We start from the raw sequence: 27,278 nt of genomic DNA on the forward strand, positions 1-27,278 counted from the left end.
TCCAGAGGTGCTACACCTACTCCTAGCTGCTACATCTTTTTATAACATCAGGATAACCACGTCCGTTTTTCTTACCAAGTTAAGACGAAGTTGTAGGGCTTCATGCATCATTTGCCTAGCTTTAACATCATCCTGGTACCGTTCTTCCCTCCAGTTACTAAGGATCTAAGAAAAAACATTTGATTAAGGTTATTTTCTTCCTGTAAAGGAATGTTCTCCCTTTGAAATTAAAGTATTTGTGATCATTATCTATAAGGAATCATAAAAGATTTTTAACCTTTTAACTTCATCCCTGTTTAAGGCTTAGTGCAGATTAAGCAAACTATCGGGGAAAAAATTAATTTGTAAAGAGCTGATAATCTGCTATCAATTGTGTGACTAGATCTTCCTGTTGTAGCACAAAGAAAATAAGCAGCTTCATGATGCATTTATTAAAAATATCGTTTCAAACACCCTATTTAACTGTTCACCACAGGTAAGTAAATAGATCTCTTGCACTGGATGCAGCTTCCCAACAGGGTCTGGTGGGATCTCAGGATGAGACCAGCTGCATTTCAGGGGAGAACCCATACAGCAAAAGGAAAGCCTAAGTGGCAGTAACACCCAAAAAAACCCATCAAAGGAATGAATTTAGCTAGGATGTGGACCTATGTCATAGCCTGGACCTCAGCTGAGAGGCAATATGAGAAAATAACGGCTCTGCGGGTATCAATTTTCACTGTCACAGAAATTCATAGAAACTAAAGACAGAAAAAAGTAAACATGCAGCCACTACACTGGGCACGCATATACTCATTTTAAAGACAAGCTTAAGGAGCTATCGTAGGCTAGAGGATGAACCGGATGGGAGCAGGACGTCTAGAGCAGGACCAGCAGATGTTGCGAGCAAGCACAAGTGATCCAAAGGAAGAGCTGCAGGCAATGGGCCAGTTTGGGACTAGCAATATTGTTTTTTAAAATATGACAAACTCTTCATCGGTACCAGCTGGGGAAGATGGAGGGTTTTCCTAAAGAAGGAAAGTTTCAAACTTATAAAAACTTTTTATGATCAAGCTAGAGACTGAGAAGACTGTTCCTCTCAGGACTAACATATTTTATTATTTTTCCTGGAAAGAACGGAAATCAGACTCAAGTTCATTATGTTTCTCTGTAACAATTTTAGGAAAAAGATGTATTCACTCTCTAAAAAGGAACAAACACCTCCCCATTCTTTCTTCCTTGGACTGTTCCTTTTAGCATACCACTGCATTATAATTGTCCTGGTTTTACACCATCATACACACATAAAACTGATGACACATAAAACATCTAACGAAGGGTGCTCATAGTTATGTGCTTGTTTTACCTGATTAACTTGATTCTGCAGTGATGTTAGAAGCCCTTCCCGTTGCTCATCCTGCCCCTTAAGGCAAGTAAGTACCAATGAAAGGAAAGGTTGCTGACTCAAGAGAGACATGCTTTAAGAGAGGCAAACACAGAAGTCAATTAGTAAAGTTACTTTGATACTTCCCGTCCTCGCTCCCTTCCTTGTTGGTCTACTTTTTTTCCTGGAAGTGGCATTGCCTGCATCTGTGTCTGTTTCTGGTTTAGTAGATTAAAGCCTTGCCAGAGGAATTAAAAGAGCATGCACACAAGAAGGCAGAGCACCAGCCAGTCCAACGCACGTGTAAGGCATGTCATTACTGAGAGCCCACCTAGCTCAGGGCATTGAACGACCAAGATTTTTGCATGGACAATTTAAGGCCTGACTCAGAAACAGAACACGTTATTTTACAACCGCTTTAATTAACCAGGGATATAATTTTAGTGGAGATTAGGCAGCTAAAGTTTCCAATCCATGTTAGTGGTGTGAGGTGAATCCCAAGTGGGTTTCCTTCGGAGCACCGATTAGAACGACAGCTGCCTAAACTCCACTAAAATTCTAACACGGCCTTACTGTAAGTAAACTGAGACGCAGCTGTAGCTGGAGATGCCATACCAATCTAAGTGCGTTCAGATTTTCTATTTTTTTTTAATTTTTTTAGATTTGTGTGTATCCATATACACAAAGATGAATTTGGAAGTACAACATGTGAAGTAGAAGTTAAAAATGTCAGCAAAGGGACTGGAGTAACAGGTCATGCAATGATTTTTGCAGTTTAGGTATATAAGCTCCTAGAAAATTACATGCATTAGTAAACACAATATAAATACATATCCACACATACACATGTGTATTTATTACATGTATTCATTTCAACAGGTTTTTTAATTTGGCATTTAACTTCCCTTCAACAATTTAGGTGACAATTAGGATAAAGGAATGGCAAAATCCCAAGGTCCCATAAAAGGAGCAAAATAGAAAGTCTGCATTTTCAAAAGTCATGTTAACCAGTGATTTTTCAGATTTTAGGAACAGCATGGTAGGAACACCTCTTCATTTTCTCATGAATTTCCATAAGGAAAATTTACAGTTTCCCAGACAGCTGTTATTGCGATTGCTATCCCTGCCACGCAAAGCAGAGTTTGAAAAAAGAAAAAGAGATCTTACATATGTTATGTGAGATTTCATACTTTCCCATAGTATGATGGGTTTTGTCACTCACAGAGCAGTTTTCAGTCAAGAACAGATATTGAAAAGTTTCAAAAAGCACACAAACAATTTATCGTTAGAACTAGAACAACTTTGTAAATGCTTTTACTTCTGCGAATAAGCAGCACTGTGGAGGAAAGGCTTGACGGTTTCTATGGGCATTTTATCTGGGCTTTGAAAGAGGCTTGGTTTAGATTTTCTACACTAGAGCTCTCCCGTAGGAAAAGAAACAGAAAACAGAGAGAGGTTCCATATTGCCTTCTACTGATGCAAGCAGCGAGAGAGCCAGTGAATCACAGAAAAGTGCTGAAATGCCCAGAAACACCTAACAAATATCCGGAAAGCAAGATGCCTTTTTTATCCAACAACAGATGGAACAGGTATTCCAAATTCATCAGAAGGACGAGGAAGAGATGGCTTCATAAAGCTAACACAAAGCATACTTAACTCAAAAACTGAACATGGCAAACAGAACTTGTACAGGTCAATACATCCCGTAAGAAGCTTATTAAAGAGACAGCTCAGATGAACTAGGAGGGACCAGCACAACAGAGAGTAATGGGCATACTGCAATCCTGACGGAAGGAAAAAAATTACATTTTCTAACCTTAAAGGGAAAATAAGTTAGGTGGAAGAGGCTGGAAAAGAGCACTAGATTTAAAAGGCTCCACAGAATTTAGTGACAACCACAAGTCAAAATCAATACACGCACCACAGGTTTACAAGAGCACTACAAAGTGGTGATGCCCAATTATTGGTCCCATGCTCAGGGAAAGCACGTTGCATGAACATCGAAGGCGATCAAAAGACAATGCACAGTAGTAACACATAAGAACAAGGAACTCGTGGTGGGACCATATCTAAAAACCAAATACCACAAGCCTTTAAGAAGTGATTTGTTTTGTTGAACAACTGTACTTTGGAAGAGCTTCACAACAAGAAGAATGGTTGGTATTTGAAGCTAAAAGAACTTGCTATGTATAGTATTTAACGTAACTTCTATCGTAACTCTAAGAAAGTACAAAAAAAAATATGGGCACTGTGGAAGAATATTTTACTAAAGGAAAATCAATAACCAGTACGTCATTACAATTCTCACGCACTTGGAAAGTTAGAGATGAGCTTAAGCTTAATTCCCAACAGGAATTAAGTCACATCTTATGACAATTATGGGATCTTAATGGCAAGAAAAGTGGCCTACTGCCACAGAAGGGAAGAGATGACAGGCGCTCTAACTGTTCTTTTAAATCTCTACCATTTCTCATCACCAAGCTGCCGAGTGGACACTGGAAGATGTGTTACAAAGCCTTCACATTTCCTCCTCTGAAACCAATGATATGTCTTCAATCTGAATGCAACCTGAACCCTGTTTGGGGTTGATAATTTTTTCCTTCACAAAAGTGAACTAATGAGGTTTTGTCAAGCCAAGATCCACTCCTCAGTACACTCCTCCTTCAAAAATACCTTTCAGCTCTGCATACAGGGATTTCCCAAGGGCATACCTTTTTTGTTTCTGTCTATCTCTTTCCTTCTTAGAAGACGACCCCAAATGCTGACCTTTCTCCAGCTCCTCTCCTGCAGCTTTCAAGACCCTACCTTGAACTGAGGTAGGCAGTTTTGCAATCAAGGGAGCCACCAGCCACACTCCTCGCCGCTCAGAGGAACTAGAAGTACAACAAATTTATTTCAGCCAAAATATCCATGTAGTTCTGCAACCAGTATTAGCTGTTGTACGACTGAACTGCTTTAATAAAGTAGTTGACACAATGCATCTGGAGTAACTACTGTGGACTGAGCAGTCACAATTTCTGGTTTCCAGAAAATTCAAGAATAGCAACTATATTTACCGTTAAACAAAAGTAAATAGCAGTAACCTTCAGGTAACTCATTTCGGTACATTCCTGTTTCAAGTGCAAAAAAGTCTAGGCAATCTACACATAATTAAGCATCGCGTTGGCCAAAATAATTAAAAAGGTGCTACAAAAAATACCTTAGGAATGTCTTTTTACCATTCTGTCTTGTATTACTTGTGTCAGCATTTCCAACAGAGTTTGGATTGAAGAGGCCTATACCAGAGTTAGAAGAGTTATTGTTTAGATCAGCGGATTGCTGAAACACCTCTATTGTCGCCTTTGCAATATTATCCAACAAGCTGTTCATTTCAGCCACAGACCCAGAACCCTACAGTAAAACATAAGTAAACTAGCACATTCATGGTATGTTTGCTCATGGACTACGTTAAAATTTAACATACTTATTTGCATTAAATATTTAGTTAAGAAAGTCTGAAAACAAATACTCACAGGCTCCTTCATGCACTGTTTGATCATTAGTTGCAGCTCCAACCAAGACTGCCGGAGTGTCCACTGATCTAAGTTCTAGGTAAGAATTAACATGAGAAATACAAGTGTCAACACTTTACAGGTCTGAAGAAAAAAATAAGTCTCATAATTGAATACATTACATGCAAAAGCCTCATCTTATAAGCAGATCATCAGTCACTACTCTTTTCAGTAGTCTAGTGACATCCCAAAATATCAGACCTATTAAAGAATGTCCGTTAACTTCCACATCTTTGCAGCCAATATTGTTACTCAATACTTTTAACCGTGCAACTTTTCTGAAAAAAAATCTCACTCTCTGCAAAACCTGAGTTTAGTTAAATATGAATGTAGAAAACACAATTTGTTCTTTCATCAGTAATTACATTAATCCATGGCGTTGCCATCCAAGTGGACACGTTTGTATTTAGCACAAGGCCACCCAGACACTATTAAAGTAAAAGCAGCAGCTGAAGTGATTGTTCTGCAGGACACTGATCGCTGTTTGTCCTGGTCCAGATATCGCCGACTTGATTCTTCACAGCTCTACTCAAAGACAATCCATTTTGTACTTTAAGAAACGGAGCGTCCCTAATGCAGCTGAATTTGAAGACGCGATCAGTTTAGGACTGTCTGTGAAGGCGTCTGAGCCTTTTCCGTGGAGCAGGAGTGTCCTTCACCACAGCACTGTCACAGAGCCCTACTCTCCACCTCAGCAGCCCTACAAGCAGCTCCCTTTTCAGTGGCTGCCTAATGACTGGCAATGATGAACAGCAACGATGAGCGTGCTGCACGCTTGTTTCCTCCACAACTGTGGAGTCAGAAGTAACGAGACACCAGAAGTCCCACGAGAAGACATTTGCCGCAGACTGGGGATCCTGAGCACATACAGTCTTTAAAGAGGAATCTAATGCTTGGTTGCACCAGGAGCTGCAAATCAACGTCACTCGGGGGTGCTGCTGAATGATGGGGTCAGAGTCAGCGCAACACAGGTCGTTGTCCACCTTTTCCCCACTGCATTACCTGAAGTATGCGTTTGATGTGCTGCCTCTGAGGGTTGTCACCCTCTGTGCATTCTTTAACGCCATGAGGATAACAGATAAGTTGAAGGAGTTTCTGTGCTTGTTTGTTTGAAAGAACAGGATCCAAAATAAGATCTTTGTCTGTGCACAGCCTCTCAGGTTCTTTTAAACAGTGCTCTCCAACCCATTCCTGTAAGAAATCAGATAACAGGTTCACAAGATAGGCAATATTAACTTTTGGTAAGCTAAACAGAAAAGTGATTTTTCCATATGCAAAACTTGAAGTGAACTGTGGTTCATGCAACACGTGAGATTAGAAATGTCTTTTGTCATTCAGTACCACCTGAAAGTATAAGACTGTTTACAGGTTTTCCAAAATTCATTTCTTCTATACTTTGAAAGTGACTTTGCAATAAAACAAATGCTACTGCAAAAGCATTTGAGCAGACAGCTGACAGAATGGTCCTACTGTCTTCTCAAAGTGCTCGAGATTCAGGTACGAAAAAACCTCAATTCTGACAGAGTGCAGGGAGATGCTAATAACTAACTAAAGCGATTTTTTTCCCCCACTTAACATACTACTCGGTGCATAAATTGTCCAAGCCAGGAAACCCAACTAGAACTCAAATATTGAGTTGACTTCAACAGTCTTTTTGCACCAAAATATATGTTACACTTTTCAGATAAAACAACATTGTTTCCCCAAATGAAGACAGAAGAGTAGTTTTACACGTTACCTGTTGGCAAATTGTTCTTAGCACATATCTAGCATACTCGCTTAAACTAGCGGTTTCTATGGAAACAGCTTTTCCACATGATTTCAAAGTGTGAGAGGAACCCCAGATTTCATCCTCATTGAGTTCATCTAATAAGCCTCTCATATGGAAGTCTTCACTCTTCAAGGAGCTGACGCTGTTGCTGCCAATTTCGGCGTCACCTGTACAGCAGAAGCACAGAAGCAGAGGGTGAACTGTTACCCAAGGCCCCGAGCCCCCAGACCGCTTACCCGCCAAGGGACGTCTTCGGAGGCACAGGCCAGCTGAGGAGTAAAGCAGGAGTGAGGCAGTCGCGTTCAAAAGGACAGCACTAACGGACTCTGAAAATCACCACGTTCAAAGCATTGTCCGCTTGCTTCATTTTGCATAGCATCTTGTGAATGGGTATTTCAGAAGCAGGAAAAGGTTTATACAAATCAAACACAAATAAAGCCACTACGTGCTCACCAGGAAAAGGTCTGTGAGTGAATGGAACTGCTTTGGCAGATAAGGAAGAGTCGGGTTTCTCGCTCTTCTCAGATGTCCCTTTTCCAAGTCTTCTCTCTTACTTTGATTTATTAACACTCCACAGACCAAGAGCCCCAGCAAATCAAGTACAGTCTTTAATCTAATGCGGGGTGCCAACAAGAGACATCTCCGAGTACAGTTTTTTGGTACAGGAGGAGATGTGCTGCAGTGAAGGCACAAACTAACGGTGTGCCCAAATCTTCCTCTGTACCACCCTGCACCAGACCCTATCCAAACCACGTCCCTGCGGAGAGATGAATCCAGGTGTTCACACCACACACCATTAATGAGAAATAGCACATCACAGCACTCTGAATAGCAAGGGAACATAGATAATGGCCATAAATGCATTTCAAGCTCATTCTCAAATTCTTCAGTCCATCCCAGATGGCTAACAGCTTTCCCGGTATAGTCACATCACCAAGGATCATGGGGTTTTTGAGACAGTTCTGAGACACTGGCCAATAAAGGCACTCTAGCTGGAGGTATTCCTCTGTGGGTATGTCCACATCTGGAAGATCTTGCTTGTTTAACTGCACATTTACTTAACTTCAAAAATACACATCACCAGAGGTCACAAGAGCTTTAACTGAACTTAAGCCAAACCAAAGCTCTGAGGTGGTTATTTGTTTGGAAAAATAACACACTCGTCATTTGTGGAGAGTTGCTTAGCAGTGATTCTTTTGCACTTTCCACAGTAACAGACACACGTGATTTGTGGTAAAACACAGAAAAAGGTGGGAAAAATTATCTGAGACCATATTTCCTCTCTGTATTTGAGAGGGACTCTGTGGCTGGGATAAGGGTCAAAATGTGAAAGTCAGATCAGCTGGGGCTGACTCACCAGAGAAAAATTCTGTCGCTTGACCTGTGGGGGAAACGCCACTCACATGCTACAGAAGTACGGACAGCATGCACATTTTTCTCCTGTCATCAGGGTTTTCCTTTCCCAGGAGCATCCGCAGGGAATTGAACTAGCACGATCTGTTTTCTACCTGAACGCTAGAACAAAAACGTTACACGTGACTCTGCGTTATCTTACCAAGCATCAGAATTGCTTTTAAGACTGCAAACACAGCTCCCACTTCTATACTGTTGTGAGCAGCAGCCAAGAGGTGACGATCACAAGAAGAACGAATTCCAGGAAATAACTTCCCTATGGAAAGAAGAGTAAATCTTGTAGAAAGTGGTTGTTATCTACCGACTAAAATTTCCTTTGTACAAAATCCTTCTCATCTAGAATAGCTACAGAAGCACAATAACTGAACAAAGAACTGAATTTTCTGAAATTGAAACTGAAGACCCACAGGTAGGTCATTAAAATCAACTGGGATGCATGGGTATGATGTATTAATATCAAAATAAGCTATGATCATTTAAATAGAAAAAGGAGCCTGTCATTTCACTGTGTCCCCGTAAACACTGAATTTAACTACCATGAGACACTGAAGTGTATTTTGGTTTTGACTTCCCAGATTTAGGAAACTACGTCCTCTCATGTAAGCTTCGTAACAAATGAGGCAAAATGAATTAATATAAATGCCTGTTGCACAGTTAAGCCAAAGTCTGCAGCTCAGCAGCAGACTGCAAAAGAAGTCAGTGTTCTTCTAACTTCACGGAGAAGGTAAACAGACTGAAAGGCAGGGAGGGAGCGAGACAGGAAGGATGAATCCACCACCTTTCTGAGGTGGTTAATTGGGCCATGTGTAAGAAAAGACTGCAATGTGGCCACGTTGTGTTTGATTTGTAGAGTTGAGACATGATTTTTCCTATCCATTCAAATCCACTTTTATTTCTAGGGAAGCCTGGGACCATGTAACATATGTCTGTTCCTCAGACAGTATTCTTCATGCCTCTCTCACTTGTTTTCCTCAAATATGCAACAAAAGCTCATTCATTTCCAGTCAAAAGAAATTTAATATTACTTTTAGATGCAAGAATTTGACACCACTTAAAAGCTCAATTTTTTTTTCTTTCAGTTCCGTTTTTCCATAGAAATAGTCTTGTCATCCAATTTGCTGAAATAGTAAGTCAAAACACAGGTTATTTCCAGGCTTTTTTCCTTTTAATTGTCAAGTGCTTGTTCCTTGCCTTTTTCCTTCCTCTTTTGGTCTGTGGCAAACACACACAGGTCAGACCATAGAATATTCAAATTTAAAAGGAAAGAGAATTCCATTAATATATTCTGAGAACTATTTCCTCATGTTTCTTCTGTTGGACTAGATACTTTATTATACCCTATTTAAAATCACACTTAATTTCAATTTTCATGCAAGGCTACCGAACTGCGTGATGTGAATCCCTACTAGTTTCTATACCGCCGCAATATGAGCCACTGCAGGAGCTGTCACTGCGCCGACAGAAGTTCACACAAAGGAGGGTGGGGACTGTGGTAAGTGCTACCCCTGCCAGCAGCCGCACTGGCACAAAACCAGTATTAATAGGTCCCAGGCTCACACGACTGCTTCAATGAAATTCAAAAGCAAAACGAGAACTATCGACAGAGCAGTTCTTCTAAACGTGTTCCTCTTTGCTGAAGCGTACACAGATGCTGTGTTAAAAATTAATTTTCTTTTTTAAGATGTAATATCAATATGGCTGAGTTTTACGTCAACATTATGCCACACCTGGGTGGCCAGGTGTTGGTAAAGAATAAGTTTCAGCAAACTTCTGTAGTTTTACATGAATATAAAACATCTCCTAAACAAGTAAGAATAGTACATATCGACTTCTCACGAGTGACACTTCTGTAATTTTAAACAGGCTATCGTTTGTACTCACACTATGGATATTTTCACACATGAAATGTGAAGCCATCAAAAACCCTCTGGGTTCACTTTCTGAAACGAAAGGCACACGCAGCAGGCCACTTACCTGCTCCCTGGGGAAAGAGGCAGACCTGGGGTGTCCTGAAGAGGTGCAGGAGTAGCCGACAGGTCATCCTCGCCCCAGGCTCGGCATCCGGATCTCCGCAGGCTACGGAAGATGGGACGTGGACATCAGGCATCTGCCCAGAACCTCTCAAGTCCCAGTGGCAGGCCTGGAAATGTTCTACCTCACAGCCCCATTTTAAATGGGAATACAATAATTTCATCAACAGGAATCAGCATTTATGGCCTTGAGTCATTAAAAACAGGAAAGGATAGCATGGTTTTTGGTAAGCAAGAGATGTAATTAATGGCAGAAAAGAATACATGGCTAAAATGGCTTTTGACAGTCAAAGCAGAAATAAGAAACACAAATCCAAGCAGTAAGTGAAAAGAAATGTGTGAAGTGGCCGACAAAGAGGACCATAGCTACAGTACTCCAGGGCTGGAGGCAAAGACGATGAGGTCAGAAGGAAAATGCCAACGTCAGGCAGATTGATGCCAGAAGGAAGTGCACAACCTGAGTAGATCTGGCAGACATTTGAGCATATAGCGCAGAGCAGAAAAGAGCCGTGAGCAGAAGGTGAGGCTGCATAACAGAAGGGGACAGTGCGCTGTCAGCAACTCTGATACCACTTGTCACGTGTGGGTTCTCTGATCTAACTTGGCGTCGCTCCTTTTGGGAACTGCAGGGACACACATGCTGCAATGCATAATAGGTGGCATTCCACACAAGAACGCGGTTCAGAACACACTACTTATTCAATCAATGGAGACTTCTTAAGAAGTCTTTTTTCATTTAAGTTCATCTCTTGGTAATTTCTTACCAGCTGCAAGAAGAGAAGGCAGTGCAACATGCTGAACTACATCTTCCAGAGAAAAGCACTGCCGGGCAATCAGCACAGCGATGAAAGTGGCCAGGGAATCGTGGAATGACAGGTCGCTCACCTCGAAGGAAAAACATTGCAAGGCTTCACACAACAGTGCACACACCACTGCCATGATTATTAAGGAATTAACGATAAGAATAAATAGTAACGTGTTTATGCATAAGCATTTGTCTCTACATTTTAATGCATTTTCCAAACATTTTATGGCAAATACTGATAGCTCTTAACTTCACTTTAACAAAAACCTATTTCCACAAATTCTGAAATAAAAAACATTAGTCTTATAAAAACCTGAGGAAATTTTATCATTCTACAAAAACTGGTAACACCAATACTCATTCCTTAGCTTCAGGACAAGAATACGTCCCCAAAGTACACAGCTTCAATCTGTTCCTAAAGGCATATGTAATCAAACTATAGATAAATATATTGAATCAGATATTGGGTAACATTAGTCACATAATCCTGTTGACTTTAACAGGACTATGGTAACTTACACCGGGTGGGTAAGGAACAGCAAAGTGCACCACCCCTTCTACCATCTGAGAACCAATGCCAAAACAGGGTCTTTAAAATACAAATAGTGATTTGCACATCCATCAGCATTTTAGAAAAAGTATATGGACGTGGCTGCTCCTTTCAAGGAGTACCTCTGATATTCCTTATCATTCCGTAATAAAGAAAAAAAAATTTACAAAGAGAAAACTCTAAGCACTGCCCAAATTCAACATTAACCCTGAAGATGCAGGAAAGAATAAAAATCAATCAGGAATCTCACTGGAAGTCTTGAAAACTCAAATGGATACAGGACTAAATTTGTGCGCAGTATTTTGTATTGAATGGAAACCTTACTATACCTCTAAGCTCACCCCAAGTAAATAGGTTTAACAGGTACTTCAGCAGCTCTTGAACTTACATCCACACTGCAGAGCAGATCATTGAAACCCCAGACGTGATTTGATGAGCAGCAAAGAGCTTTTACGACCCCCAACCACTCTGAGCTGAGCACTGTGCAGCATGCTGTCAGCTCTGCGCAAAGGTTTGCTATGTCATTAATCCTAGGAAAGAAGAGAAAAACTAATACAGAAGCAAGATATTTTGTAAATAATAAATGTTTAGGTCAAAGCAGGTCAGCGCTTGGCAGAAGAACTGGTGTTTCCTTACTTGAGGTGGGGGTTTATGGCCAAATGTGACTATGCTACTGTACATATAACCTAGTTTTATTCAGTTGTGGACAACTGGAGCATCCAGGGAAAAAACAGCACGTGACTTGTACCCCGTAACTTGCACTCACCCAATCTACGTAGCACAGGGCCTTTATTTATTTTGTGTAAGCCCTACTCTGTTCGCCCTGCGTTCCTACCAGCTTCCCAAGCTGTGCTGAGCTGCCCCCGAGGAGGGATGGAGCACCCAAACCCCCGCCACCTGAGCCCACCCCTCTCTACGGGGGCACACTCCGGCCTTTCCTCAGAGCTGGCGGACAAACAGCAGCTCCGTCCTCTTTCATGCAAAACATCACGGGAAAGTGGCGCGTGTGGTGCGCATCTCCCCAGCCCCAGGCCAGCACTACTGCTTAGGAGGGAGGAGAGTCACAAAATCAATGGACATTAATGAATTTTGCTTCATAGATCGCATACTGTGTTCTGTGTGATTTGGTGTATGATTCAGAGTTATGTAACATTTTAAAAAACACAGCAGAGTTGACTCATCCCAGTGCAAGTTATTTTTTCTCTGTTCCACAGTGAAACTCGTTTGGCCACATTTAGATGTTCCTCTTTGCTGCTCTTACAAAACTGCTTCCTCTCAGGTGCTCTGCTCTGCCCACATTTCATAGAACCCCAGCCTGGTTTGGGTGGGCAGGGACCTCCCAGCCCACCCAGTGCCACCCCTGCCATGGGCAGGGACACCCTCCACCAGCCCAGGTTGCCCAAAGCCCCATCCAACCTGGCCTTGAACCCTGCCAGGGAGCCAGGGGCAGCCACAGCTTCTCTGGGCACCCTGTGCCAGGGCCTCAGCACCCTCACAGGGAAGGATTTCTGCCTCACATCCCATCTCCATCTCCCCTCCTGCAGCTTCAGGCCATTCCCCTTGGCCTGTCACTCCCTGCCCTTGGCACCAGCCCCTCTCCAGCTTTCCTGGAGCCCCTGCAGGGACTGGAAGGGGCTCTAAGGTCTCCCCGCAGCCTTCTCTTCTCCAGGCTGAACCACCCCAACTCTCTCAGCCTGAGGTCTCCACAGCAGAGGTGCTCCAGCCCTCGCATCATCTCCGTGGCCTCCTCTGGACTTTTCAGAGATGGCTTCATACTGGGGACGGGGAGAAGATACAGGAACTGCACACGCTTTGGGCAGGAGTCAATCAGAAAAGAAAAGGGAAAAAGATCCACAACTTCCTTGACTTTCGTGATCTGTCACGAACCTTTAAAAAGGCTGTCAGTGACTGCTGCACCTAGGCCTATCAAGAGCAAGAATTTTGTAATAAAAATTGGAACAGAATCAGAACAGAAGACCAAGTTCTGGTGGCTTTGATTGTGTAAGAGAAATAAAGGTGCTGGGGGCAGAGGTCAAGGCGAGACCCAAAAATCAGTGTCTGTTTCACCCTGCACGGCAGACTGCAGGATGGAAACCCAGGGTAGAGTCGTTTCAACACTGCAGTGCTCCATTTGCACAAGGCGGCCGAGTTTGTATGTTTACACACTGGAGGGAGGAAGCAACTGAGAGGAGCACATCTGAATTATGAAAGAAAACATGCTGCCAGTGTAACACCCTGACAGTGATGTTGTTTTACCACAAGGGTTCTTCGCTATACTTGTTGTCAGTACACAGAGATCACCTAAAAAGATCTGCCGCAGGCACAGGACCCAGGACGTGCTGCTGGATCAGACCAAAGCTCCCCTGGACTGCGGCAGCAGCCAGCACCCATGGGTGTCAGAAGACAACTGAGGTAATGCGGTGCTGGACAACCTCTTGAAGTGCAGGTCTCATCCTAAACTCTAGTCAGTGGAGATCGACTTGAGGTCCAAGCCACTCTTAAAATATAGCTGACAGCTGCTACAGCTCCAGGAGCTTCTAGCCAATAAAACTCTTAATAGTTTAAAAAAATATTTTTGGAAAATCTACAAATTACCTATGAAGATGAATTCCATAATGAATAAATCACACATTTAATAAATTAAACACCAGTTGCATCAGAAGGAGGAAATGACCTAATGCAGAACCTTCCCTCATTTACAGGCTTCTAATGAGCAAAGCTTGTGCTGAGCTGTCCCGTCTGAAACGGCACAACTGCTGACTGTCTTACAGTGAGCACTTCCCACTTGTTACTCCCTTCTGTTAAATTATGCAGACTGATTTAATGAAATAACTCAGAGAAAACTTAGTCAATAAATTTTCAGCAACCAGAAAGAGTACTGAATGAAAACAATTGCAAAAAACCCACAAAACAAAAAGGTGAAAGGAAAACTCATATAAACCACATAAAAATCCATCCAGTTCCAATTCCAGCACGGTTTGCCTTACCTCCCTGCGTCTTGGTGCCCCATGCACACATTCATTAGTGCATTGCAGACAAAGCTGTAGCGGTTGGCTGCGTTATCGCTCAGGATCTTGCCCAGCATTGAGTAGTTAATGCTGTGAGCAGAAGGATTCTCGATAAAATCTAGCATGAACTCCGGGTCCCACAGTAAATTGGAATTTGAAGGCTGAACATTGCTGTATATCGTTTGCTTCACCTTAGAACAGGCACTACTGAGGACCAAAAAAAAGAGAGAGTTGCCAAAAAACGTACTGTGCAGAAATGCTGTTGAATGTACCATGTGGGATTAGAAAATCCTAGTGTGGTTACCATTCTGTACACATTCTCAAACTCATTTTTGATAAGGACCATCTACCAGAAAATAAGGCTGATAAATCAATTTCATTTAAGTTTTCCCGCAAATAAAGTCTCAAGTTTCCAAATCACTTCTATGCCTTTTTTGTGACTGGAGCCGTGAGCAGCTGGCTAAGGACCACACATTCATCCCTCACTAGCAACGACTTCCCAGAGCATCAGATGCCTCTCCGTGAACTGGAACGCTGCTCCCTTTCTTTACGTGTTACGGCACAGCTAGCTGCAATGGTAGTAAGAAGAATTAATTAAGGAAAAATGAGAAAATTTATCTAAATTGAAAACCTCTATATCTGGTAATAATGTGACACAGCAGACAACTTTTTGAAAGATGAAATCAGTAAACAGAGAAAAGATACTTAAAGGTCATATTTTGTCATTAACAATTATGACAAAACGTCAAGAAACATTCCAGGCTAGGAATACCTGTATGTTAATTGGCTTTCTTCAGGGGGAAAAAAAAGGTCTTAGTGAAGAATGCAAATTTCACACACAAAATGTTCTAAGGAGCATTTGCCTCAAGCATTGGGTTTTATACCACAGCTGGAAACAACATCCACATGGACAAACTTCACAACTGGGAAGACTTCCTCATTACTGAAAAAAAAAAAATCTATTAATTGAAATTAACTCAAAAGACATGAAACCTTTGGAAAGTTTTAGAACTCCACTGGCCCCAGGATGAAAAGACAGAGGAAGCGTTGTGCCACCTGGAAGGCATCTGTGACCTGAGGAAGGGTCTGGGCAGCAGCGCCGGGATGTGGGGCTTGGAGGACAGTTCTGGTGACACCCTGGGGACACCCTGTCACTGCCAGCCCCTGCACACACACTGCTCCTCCTGGATGCTCCAGGGCAGGAGGAAGAGGCCATTAGCAGGATAATTAATCTACTGGAAGGGTAATGCCTGACCTTAACCCTTTGCTCTAACAGCCAGCGTACCAGCAAAGAAAGAAAACCAACCAGTGGAAAACAAACACCCCATACCTCACACACCAGGCACTACGTGAACGGGCATCCTGGGCACACATACATCCTGACACTCTGTCTTCGCAGCATTTACCTACGCTTACCCATGGGTCACAGAACGACAGGTCCAAAACCCAAATAACACAATACTGAGTACTGAGCAAAGCAGCCTCTGAAGCCGTACTTGCGCAGGAAGTAATGCTGGGGGAGTGGTCAGAAGATAAGATTAAAAAAAAAAAAGTGAAGGAATGATTTAAAAAAGGAAGCTTAGTGAATACAGCTAAATATACCAAGCATACTAAACCAAAACATGCAGCTCACTTAGTAAAACCCAGTCATGAAAAACACTGCAGATGGTATCAGAAGCCATTTTCAAAGCACTGCGATAATACGGAAGGTAAGTCTCTAAATTTGAACGTTTACGACTGTACTTTATTGTTGCTTCAAAATGACTTAGAGAGAGAAACAGCTGGACTTACAGCATGCTAAGAAGGAGCTTATTAAGTTGCCGTGTACAGACAGCTGGGTTTGGTTTTGTTTCAATTGTAGCAAGGAAGCCAAAAAGAAAATAAGTGTAGCACTATTACCTGATACACAGCTGTTTAAAAAATGTATACAGAAATGTTATTACCAGTTTTCAGAGAGTTTCTAACTCCACTTGTCTGAAAAAAGGGGCTTCAAATCAAGTGCTGTATATCACATTTAATATATGACTTAATACCCTAAGTATCTCTATATTACTAGATGATGTTTTGATTTCCTCTTGTAGGTTAGTATTAATAAAAATGTTATTTTTTATCGTGTTACTGAACTTTAGGTTTTAAGCGGAAAAATGAACATACAGCTAAGACACTTCTGTAGTTCTTCTATATTTCATATTTCTTTTTCCTAGTGTTTCTCATATTAAATGCTACGGTTCCCATGTGTTTGTAAACCTATTAAAACATTAGGATTACTACTGAGAACTCTTTTCCTGCTCCCCATGAAATGAAAACCACAAATCTGCAATACGCAAACCAAACCCAGGTATATAAACTAGGAGGGGAACCAGTAACTGAAGTGGTTTGTAAGTCTCACAAGACGTGTATTTGCATATGAAAGGTCTCCGCTCTCCCTTTAAAAAGTAAGAGCCAGAAATACAGCGTATGGGTACCTAAAATACTTTTTTTAATTTAAAAATCAAGGAACTGACCATTTGAGCATAAAACTTCACAAACTCAAACATGTTTGTGCCTCTCCCCACATCAAAGGAAATATTTAATAGAATATTACATCTGTGCCAGCCAAGATCTCGTTATGTTTCCATCCACCACTGAGTGTATTACAGCCAGGTTGTTGATGCATTAACGGAACTGAATCAGTCACCTCACAACCTGCAAAGCAGAGGTGTGCGGGGAGGGGTCCCGCTGTGCGGGCGCAGCTGCCTCGGCAGCCGACCCAACGCCGACGGTCCCCACGTCCCACGCGCCAGCGCTGCGTGCTGGAGCAACCCGCTAAGCTAACCACAGCGCTGCGAGGAGGGCTCAGCCTCTGCTCCTCCACAGCAGGTGCCAGCACAGCGCGAGCGCTTCGCAGGCTCGGGACCACACGCTCTGCTGCCACACTCGGCACAGGCAAGAGAATTGCACCGCTATAGGCAAAGCAGCAGAGGCAATGGTGTATCTTCCAGGGAAAGCAACCCGAACTGAAACCGCGGTAGCCTGCGTCAGTCTACAGGCTCGCAGTGGTGAGAAAAATCCCCTTGCCACCCACCTGAAGAGGTCTCCAAACTTGCTTCTCAGGTGACTGCAGGACACGTACAGATCATAGAGGTAAGCTAAAATACACCTCTCCGGGGAGGAACACTCTGAGGGATTAACGACATGCTTTACCACCCCACACAACCTGCAAAAAGAAAAATAAAACCATTCTGAGTTCATTCTGACGCACCTTAAAAACGCATCTCGTATAGTTACATATCATATAAACCCCACCATTAGCTGGGCAAGGTGATGACAGACCTTGCACCTACAAGCTGCCGAGGCTCATGTGAAGCCTGGTGCCACCCGTGCGCTTGCCTGGGCGCCAGGGAGGACAGGACAGGACACAGAGGCACTCAGGGAGCCCAGCACAGGGCCAGTGGGTGGAAGTGAAGATCCACAGCCCCGCTTTTCCTTGGTTACCAAGTGCGCGGGTCCCCCAGCCCCAGCAGCGGGGAGCCGGCTGCAGAGGTGAGCCCTCTGCTCCGCTCACCTGAGCTCGCTTACAGCCTCCCCACAGCAGTGCGATACTGGCTCACTACCTGAACCCAAACGCACGTTTTGCTTAAGAGAGCACACCAAAAATACTTCTTGGAAAATTGTAGCTGCCACAAACCCTTCAAAGACTTGTGCGGTTTGCTCCGAGTTGAGGATGAGGCAGGCATGGTATCGCCGCAGAACGGCGACGATGCAGACGCACAGCCCTGTCGTGTAGCTTCCGGCCAGGCTGGACGACTTCAGCAGCAGCTCTGCCTCCACAACGCTCAGCTCATTCAACAGCTGAAAACGTGCACACAAAAATAATGAACTGGAAATAACTTCCAAGCTAAACATGTAAAATAGGTGCAAAAAAAAAAAAAAAGCATTAAGGAAAAACTATATGGCAAACAAAAATGAAATTCCTTACTCACTACAGAACAAGGGAAAGAGGGAGCAAAATAAACTGTTAAAGTAGAAAAAACCCCATCCCTCAGAACTGCTCTTCAGAAATACATAGCATTTCTGGCACCCAGATGCTTTCCTGTGTAATACGATGGTTCAGTCTGAAACAGTGAAGCCCATCCTAAAATACTTTGTGCTAAAACAATCCAGAATTTTATTAATTTTGAAAGATTAAAAAATAATATACATCTATTGCTTCTCCAAATTGTCAATGTAAGACAGAAGTAGTATTTGGCACTCTGTTTCAGAGGTCAGGAAACTGAAAAAGATAAAAGTGCATGGCAGCAAATCAGGAGAATTTGAGTTTAGCCCTTGTTTTATTTCTGGCTTTACAGAAATTGCATCACAGCTTTATCCTGACATAACCCCCCAAAACGAACTCTGCTTACCTGTATTGCAAAGTCTATAAGTCCATTGATATTCAGTGCTGGCTCCATGAGATCAAAGATGAGCTGTATATGGTGAGCCAAGGGAAGATGATATGAAGTTCCTGAGGCAAAACTAGTTATCTGTTCGAGAACATTACTGGAGATCTGTGAAAATAAACGTTGAGAAGTTGAGTGAGGGCTTTTTAAACACACTAGTGCTCCAAAAATCCTGTTCTATAAGTGATAGTAGCAAGCGACAGCATTTTGCAGATAAAAGCACTAACAAATCATGCATGAGTACATCTATTTACTATTGTGTGAGTCAGTTGTAATGCCGTTTTATTTTCAAAATTGACAACACAGAAAATGCTGTTCTGCTGCTTTACAGTTGAGGGTCAAACTGTTCTTAACATTTACAATACTGATTTTTATACCATAGAACATTTTGCTTTAAAGAAGGAGCAAAATCATTTTATTTTTCATCTTACTGCATTGTGCTTTTTTATTGATGGTTTTCAGATAATTAGTAACATGTTATCCTGTAATAAATTCATTCAGAAGACCAGATCCAAAGATGTCTTATAAATTAGCATGTACCTCTTTTACTTATGTTAGCCTCTGGTTATTAAAATATACTTTAAAACAGTAACACTGGACAAAGTGATGTAATTCTACGCTGATACATTTGCACACTTACATGTCCTAATATTAAGCAGGAAAACCAGGTTTGTAATTTAAAATAAATTATTTATGTTCTCCAGTCAGTTACTGATACAGCTTTTTATCAGTAAAGGTCAACTATAAATTCTAATTTCAAGAAAAGAACAAACTGTCTTATCCACCAGCTTCTCAGAGAGACACACTCAGTTTGTTGCACAAAACCAAAGAGCTCGCCATCCTCCATGAGCACAGATGCAGTAACATACCTCACAGATATCCAAGAGATTGGTTAATAAGTATCTAATTTACCAACGAGTCCTGAACAGTGCTGTTAATGGAAATTTCTGTAAAATTTATTTCCATTTTTTCATTAAAAATATCATGACATCTATAATAATCCTGAAAGCTTCTTGTAAGACAAACAAAACCCACAAACAAACCCACCCAAACACCCCAGTATCTACTGAAACAGGTATTTCAGAATACCAAGGTGGCATTTTTTCTCTTGCCTTTGAAGCAGTAGCGCACTGACAATTCTTGGTATACACAAAACACTTCTAAAAACTTCAAAAATTTGCTTCCTATTTGATATCTCTACAGCAGAAGGTAAAAGGCTACAATTTTATACAAGGGAAGTACCTGAGATGTCACCTGATGTTGATCAAAATAGGACAGTTGCTGTAGTTTTGTGAACACGGTCTCTAGGGTTGGAAACGCTTCTGGTTTGGTCTTCCTGGCTTTTTGCCCTTCATCCCCAACTTAACAGACAAAAAGTTATTTTGGTCATTTTATATTTAATGTAGCCCTAGTAGTTTTGCATTATGACTGATTTAAAAGACAATAAAAATCTGAATAAGCTTTACTCATGACTACATAAAACCCTACTTGCCTCAGTTTTCCATTGTACTTGGGACAAACATATGCCACAGCGTGTAATGATATCAAAGCTACTTTAACGTTACTCCAACGCAAAAAGCTGACACCCCACAAGAACTGAAAACCAGTGGTGCATTTTTACTAGGAGGGTAGGCACATGCGGCTCTCGCTGGCCAGCATCTCTGATTCCAGGCTTTACCTAAGGCAAGTGTTAGAGCCAAGCTGGTGTAACGGAGAACAGGGATTTCTAACCGCAGGCCCCTCGCCGCCCTGGCGCAGCCGTAAGGCAAGCCAGCGCTTTGTGCTGCGGGACTCCAGTCCGTGCTTCACCCAGTGACTGTGAAGGGGATGGAAGCCAAATTACGTGGTAACACGCATGGCTCCAGACAACTTGCTGAGCACCTCACAGCTCCCGTGATCTTAGCTACAGGCTACCATACAGCAGTGTTAAAGCATTTACCACCCATTTCAGTAGTACTCTTCTTATTCAGAATTTTGAGGATGTCTTTGGTAATCTTCTTCAGCTGATGCCTCGCTTCATCACGCTCCTTACCAACACCATAAAGGAGAATCATGCGCTGGTTACACTCATGACTTGAAGATTCATCCTGAAAAGACCAGATATGAGTGAAACTTCTTTTCTTTTTTCTGTCACCACTTGGAGAAACCCAACCCGAGTAGCCCAGACTGCAATAAGCAGTCAGGAACTCTTTGTCACTGAAAGCATTTCCTGTGGTTATCGGTGTGGAGGAAACAGTGCCGAAGGAAATCGCTACAGGGGCACGGTAAAAATACAGAGGGGAAAAAATGTCATCCCATATTATGAATTCTGTATGTATTCTGCAAGGACAGAGTCAGAGGACGCATGCGGACGACCCTTCTAACTGTCCCCTGGATTGATATTCAGCAGTAGATTAACAGACAGAAGACAGATGTCTAAAAACTGTGTGTCATTTCTCTTACTATGTACAAGTCCATTGAAAAGAAGATGCAGCCCAACTCCTAAAATTCTGTTTTGCACATCCAAAAGAAATTGAAGTATGTAGAGTTTATTTAAAGTGTAACTGGTTACATTTAGTCTTCTAATAAAATGTACAATATCATGTTGATGCACTGTATATAGTTTAAAAACTTGGAGAACTGCTCTGCAAGTCCTATAAGGTATAAATATTTTGTTTGGTAATATACTTACCTTCTCCAAACTAACCAATCACTACTTCTTTCAACATAAGACTACTTAAAAAATCTAAGGCTGCATACAAAATAATACTAAATAAGGCTGCATACAAAATAATACTAAAGAATCACAAGGCAAAAAGGTAGCAGATGGGAGCGCAACTCTACACTCAGAGAAGTTGCAGTATTACAAAACACATGCTCTCGTTTAAAAATAGTGACTCTGCTAGGAGGGCAACATCAGGAAGTAAACCTTTAATTATTTTTACAAATTCTTTTTCTCTCTCTGTTCTAGAGGAAACAAAATCAGAAGCACTGAGTGCGTCACCTGGAATTTGCAGCTGTTCTGGCTCAGAAGCCAGTTCAAAGCCAGAGGAAGGTCTAAGTCTCAGTGGGATGCAGAGCTGCCCCTCCAGCCTCTCCTCGCCCATGGGAATGCTCCTGCCCGCTCACACGGTGAAGAGCTAGAGGAACCACGGCCGACCCTCCGTCAGCAACACGAGCTTCCCAGCAGAGCCAAGCGTTCCATCGCTTCCCAACAGCACGCCACGGTAATCTGCTCTCGGATTTCTGGGGAGGGGGATTGGTGTCTGACTGGGCACGCGTACGGAATACTTACTTCATTAGGATTAGACTGGGCGCTTCAAAGCATAAGCTAATTTATTTCTGTCTTACAGATAGAAATAGAACTTTGCAGGTCTGTAAGGAAGATGTCAGGGATGTTTGGGCATTGGCTGACAAAGCGTCAACTCCCCTGAGTGCCTTACGTTACAGAGGCAGAGATCACACGGAAATACAGCAATTTTTACAACTGCATCGCTACACACCTGAAAAGTTACTCCTTTTGAAACGCAACACTGACTGATTCAACATCCCTGCCTGGCTTTCCCAGGCAGCCACTTCGGATCAGACCTGATCTGATCAAGGTTTTCAGACTAAGAGCCACAGCTTTCAGCCCAGCCCGCTACCAGTTACGCGGATGCCAGCCCTCGCTGTTTGTGGGTGACCGGCCAGCCGACGCGCTCTGGGCAGCACGACGCAGGCTCTGGGCAGCGCCTTCACGGGAGGCTGCAACTCCTGCGCGTTGGCCCCAGTCAGGGAAGTTTTAGACTGATTTGCAACACAGCACTGGTAAAGCAACTGATTTAGGAAAATGACAGGATAAACTGTCAAACTAGGAGTAAAGGTATACATAAATAAATACCTACATAAATAAAGCTACAAATAATTTCGGACGTTGTTGGCAAATGTCTAACCACTGAAATAACAGACCCCGTTAGCCATCCAAGTGCTAACGCGTAGGGCCTTGGAAGCAACAACCAGTGACTTTGTGGGGTGCCACATCCACCCTTTGCGCAGCAAGGTGAAATGGCGGCAGCCTGAGAGCGGCCGATCCTGGTGTCTGAGCAGGGGCAGGGAGGAGAGGGCAGAGACCTCCTTCAAGGACAACCAAACGCAAGGCTGAAATAGAATCATAGAACGGTTTGGGTTGGAAGGGACCTTAAAGATCATCTAGTTCCACCCCCCTGCTGCAGGCAGGGACACCCTCCACTAGCCCAGCTTGCCCAAAGCCCCATCCAACCTGGCCTTGAACACTGCCAGGGAGCCAGGGGCAGCCACAGCTTCTCTGGGCACCCTGTGCCAGGGCCTCAGCACCCTCACAGGGAAGGATTTCTGCCTCACATCCCATCTCCATCTCCCCTCTTTTAGTTTAAACCCATTCCCCCTGTCCTGTCACTGCACTCCCCAATAAACAGTCCCTCTCCATCTTTCCTGTAGGCCCCTTCAGGTACTGGAAGGCCACAATTAGATCTCCCCGGAGCTGCCTTTTCTCCAGGCTGAACAACCCCAACTCTCCCAGCCTGTCTCCATAGCAGAGGTGCTCCAGCCCTCTGATCAGCTTCATGGCCTCCTCTGGACTCGCTCCAACAGCTCCATGTCTCTCCTGTACTGGGGCCCCCAGAGCTGGACGCAGTACTCCAGGTGGGGTCTCACCAGAGCGGAGCAGAGGGGCAGGATCACCTCCCTCGACCTGCTGGTCACGCTTCTTTTGATGCAGCCCAGGACACGGTTGGCTTTCTGGGCTGCAAGCACACACTGCCGGCTCATGCTGAGCTTCTCATAAATAATGCCACTGGGAGAGACGGACGGCCAGCCAAGCAGAAATATAATAAAAAGGGGCATTTCATTCCTTTTACTTTAGCCTGGCCCTGTTAAATCTGCAGTCAAAAGGAGTTTAAATGCTATCCCTTTCCATGCTGAGGAAGATGCAGAAAGGGACGTGCTCCCTTCTCTGGGAGGAGAGGGGCATTTTGGGCCTCACCAGCTCCTCTCCGTCACCAGGCCATCGCGGCCCAGCTCAGGCCTCACTGGCTGTAATGCCAGCGGCAGGGCCACGGGGGCCGGGAGAGCCACGTCAGGGCCCCCAGCCCCACGCCGTACCCAGCCAGAGCTGCACCGTCACCTACGTGCTCACACGAGGAACAGGCGGCACGACGCCGGCCACACTGCCCACGCCATGGTGGCCCCTTGCCCAGCCGGGCAGCACGGGTCTCAGGGAAGCTGTGCGGAAAGCGCTGGGCGGAAGCCCGGGATGGAAGGTGACTGCAGCGTTTCAGTCACGCAGACCGAACAGGCCACCTTACAAACAGGGCTACATCTAGTGCTCTTCTCCTGTAGGAACCTGACTTCCTCAGTAAAATAAACCACAACAAAATCCCCCAGGAAATGTTCCCAACACAAAAATTAAAAGTAGACTAAAAAGGCTGATGTCTTATGATAGACATAACTCACGGTTTCATTTTTTCTTTTTTGTCTTTACAGGAAGAGGGGAAAAGGCGAAGTGCAAATGAAAGCCACAACCAACTTCAGCTACTCTAGAAACAACAGCAGCTGCACCAGCGATAACAAAATCAGTCAAGTCATTTTTCCTTTGCTTTATACAGTCCTGTTCCTGGTGGGCATCACCATGAACAGCCTGGCAATGTGGGTCTTTTTTAAAATATCCAGTAAATCCAATTTCATCATCTTCCTCAAGAACACTGTCATTTCTGACTTCCTCATGATCTTGACTTTTCCGTTTAAAATCTTTAGCGATGCAAAGTTGGTATCGTGGGTACTGAGAGGATTTGTTTGCCAGGTAACCCAGGTTGTGTTTTACTTCACCATGTACATCAGCATTTTGTTTCTTGGTCTGATAACTATCGATCGCTATCAGAAAGCCACTTCGCCGTTCAGAACATCAACACCAAGGAGCCTTTTAGGTGCCAAGATCCTGTCCACAGCAATCTGGATATCAATGTTTGCTCTCTCATTACCCAACATGATTCTAACGAACAGGAAGAAAACGGCTGAGAACGTACAAAAGTGTGCTCTCTTGAAATCTGAGTTTGGCTTAGTCTGGCATGAAATCGTAAACTATGTTTGTCAACTTATCTTCTGGGTTAATTTAGCTGTCATAGTTGTATGCTACGTGCTCATAAGTAAAGAACTGTACAAATCCTATAAAAGGACAAGATGCGCAGGAAAGGCATCCAAAAAGACTGTAAATGTGAAGGTTTTCATAATTATCGCAGTGTTCTTTATTTGTTTTGTGCCATTCCACTTTACTAGAATCCCCTACACGTTGAGCCAAACAAGAGACGTTTTTGAATGCTCTGCTCAGAACACCTTGTTTTACTTGAAAGAGAGCACGCTGTGGCTGACATCACTAAATGCGTGCCTAGATCCATTCATATACTTTTTCCTTTGCAAGTCATTTCGAAAGTCCTTGCTAGACATGCTGTGCAAGCACGCGGCATCGTCAGAACTCAGAGCACGGATGAAGGAGCAGAACGAAGGAGACGACACAGACGAGACGCCACTCTAGAGCTAAGAACTACCCGTAACCCTTCTTGGCCACGTATGTTTATCGGTGGGCGGAAGCAGCACAAATCCTGTGGGAGAATATCTAGAATTTCACCGTCTCCTGTGGAAATTGTCCTACAGATAAAGCACAAGCACCCTGGAACCAACATCACCGGTTGCAAAAATGGCGAAACTAGAAAGCTTGACTAAAACAAGAGCACCACCTGATCACAGCCTCCAGGCTTGTCAGAATTGCTAGGAAGAAGTTTGAACTTTAGTTGGAGCTGTAAGGAAGAAATTAAAACACAGTCATGAAATGCTACAGATGCGATTATGAAGTGCAAACATTTTGCAGAAACAGATGAACTTGGGCCAGAGTAAAGTCCACAACAACACAAGATCTGGGAGATGCAAATAACCTCCACGGTGATGTTTTAATACAGGGAGTTGTCACCTCGTACACAACTGGCAGACAAACAGAAAAACAGGACATATGTAGATAAGCTATTTATCTGTGCAGGTTTTTGGTAACAGAATAACATTTTGCTTATCTCGTTATATGCTTGCAATTTTAATCCATTGACCAATAATTAATAGTTGTATGTCAGAGGATATTATTTCATAATCAGGCTTATCTTGATGTGAGTTAAATCTTCAAATACTTCACCTTACTATATGAATAAACAAAAATGGACACTTCCGTAGACAACAATGTATTATATTAGAAAATACACAAAGACTCAATTTACAGAATATTTAGACCTTATGGAAAGACAGACTCATAGTAAAATCTTTACTGATTAAGGGCAGATTTTTTGCACTACACAAAAAAATTAACCACTGCCCCTTTTTCATTTGGAAAAGTTGGGGGAAAAAAAAAAAGGGAAGTATTTTCAGGTACATAACATTTTCAAGTATCATAACAAACATAGAAAAAGATCTGAGGCTATTGTAATAAATTATGGTTCATTTATCTTCACTGCAAACCAGCTCTAATTCAGAAATACGTTTCACCATCACGCAAGAGCTCGGTGCGGCCAGAAGCCATTGCCGGTCTGCTCTTCTTATCCGTGCCTGGCAGGGCACCGGGCGTTTTTACGACCGATATCCAATTTCCTGAAAAGGACAGTTCACTCACTTCAGCGCTCAGCCTTAGAGCTTACGCACCTTCTATAACCCCCCTGGATGAACTAAATATTTCATAAAACGTTTCATGCACTGCTTACGCTGGTATACACACCAACACAGATCACAATCGGTACCTGGGTTACACCGCAGGAAACGGCGCTGTTATTTTCCCGGAGCCAGTGCTGCCAGTCGCCACGGAGCGGTTCCCCAGCCAGCCCCACAGGGCCCAGGACCACTCCGCTCCCACCGGTGCCCGGAAGGGAGACGCCAGGGGCCCCACTTCCACCCGACGCTCATTCCCCACATTTCGGTACCCACCCATGCAGAGCGGCAGTAACCTGGCAGCTGCTGCTCCCGATCAGGTGAGCTGCTCAGACAGCAGACACTACAGCGCCCCGCGTACCACCCAGCAGCCCCTGGTAGGGGACACAAGGCACGTAGTGCCTGCTCCTACGCTGGGGAACGGCGTCAAGAGGCCAGCTGGCGCAACGCGCGGAAGATGCAGCCTCGGACATCAGCCCTGGGGTGTCGCGATGGACCGCCTCAGCTTTATGTAGTCCTTGATGAACAAAGGCAAGTCGGGTCAGGGAGCGACGGACATGTCACGTTGATGACAATGGCAAGGGTGACCTTCATCCCAGCCACCCTCAAGGCTCTTTGCTCTCTGCCAGCCATTTTAACACTGACACCGGCACGCACACCTACGCTAACCAACATGTAGATACTAACACACAAACTTC

At 43.5% G+C, this 27,278-nt stretch overlaps 2 protein-coding genes across 10 annotated transcripts in view; one reads left to right on the plus strand and one right to left on the minus strand.

Moving 5' to 3' along the window:
• The window catches only part of MED12L (mediator complex subunit 12L), a 150,225-nt gene that overhangs the window by 23,793 nt on the left and 99,154 nt on the right, over positions 1-27,278 (minus strand). For 7 of the 8 annotated variants that reach the window (XM_054834628.1, XM_054834627.1, XM_054834626.1 and 4 more), the window contains 17 exons: positions 20,849-20,996; positions 20,152-20,270; positions 18,874-19,017; positions 18,159-18,322; positions 17,556-17,687; positions 14,471-14,698; positions 11,872-12,013; positions 10,893-11,013; positions 10,073-10,174; positions 8,241-8,354; positions 6,653-6,852; positions 5,917-6,105; positions 4,876-4,950; positions 4,563-4,753; positions 4,075-4,236; positions 1,346-1,457; positions 76-165 (listed from right to left, as the gene is read on the minus strand). In XM_054834628.1, coding sequence (XP_054690603.1) covers positions 76-165; positions 1,346-1,457; positions 4,075-4,236; positions 4,563-4,753; positions 4,876-4,950; positions 5,917-6,105; positions 6,653-6,852; positions 8,241-8,354; positions 10,073-10,174; positions 10,893-11,013; positions 11,872-12,013; positions 14,471-14,698; positions 17,556-17,687; positions 18,159-18,322; positions 18,874-19,017; positions 20,152-20,270; positions 20,849-20,996 — 2,433 coding nt within the window. The remainder of the gene's footprint in view (positions 1-75; positions 166-1,345; positions 1,458-4,074; positions 4,237-4,562; positions 4,754-4,875; positions 4,951-5,916; positions 6,106-6,652; positions 6,853-8,240; positions 8,355-10,072; positions 10,175-10,892; positions 11,014-11,871; positions 12,014-14,470; positions 14,699-17,555; positions 17,688-18,158; positions 18,323-18,873; positions 19,018-20,151; positions 20,271-20,848; positions 20,997-27,278) is intronic. The other variant, XM_054834624.1, reaches the window with a different exon arrangement.
• On the plus strand, positions 15,926-26,116 carry P2RY12 (purinergic receptor P2Y12). 2 transcript variants are annotated; one of them, XM_054834632.1, is made up of 4 exons: positions 15,926-16,200; positions 21,860-22,115; positions 23,344-23,547; positions 24,388-26,116. In XM_054834632.1, exons 3-4 carry the CDS (start codon positions 23,501-23,503, stop codon positions 25,430-25,432), a joined length of 1,092 nt encoding a protein of 363 aa, XP_054690607.1. In that variant the 5' UTR covers positions 15,926-16,200; positions 21,860-22,115; positions 23,344-23,500; the 3' UTR covers positions 25,433-26,116. The 2 variants fall into 2 exon arrangements, with proteins under 2 accessions (XP_054690607.1, XP_054690608.1); XM_054834633.1 differs by lacking the exon at positions 23,344-23,547.

Source organism: Grus americana, chromosome 9, assembly GCF_028858705.1.
Source record: "Grus americana isolate bGruAme1 chromosome 9, bGruAme1.mat, whole genome shotgun sequence".
Classification (NCBI taxonomy): Eukaryota; Metazoa; Chordata; class Aves; order Gruiformes; family Gruidae; genus Grus; species Grus americana.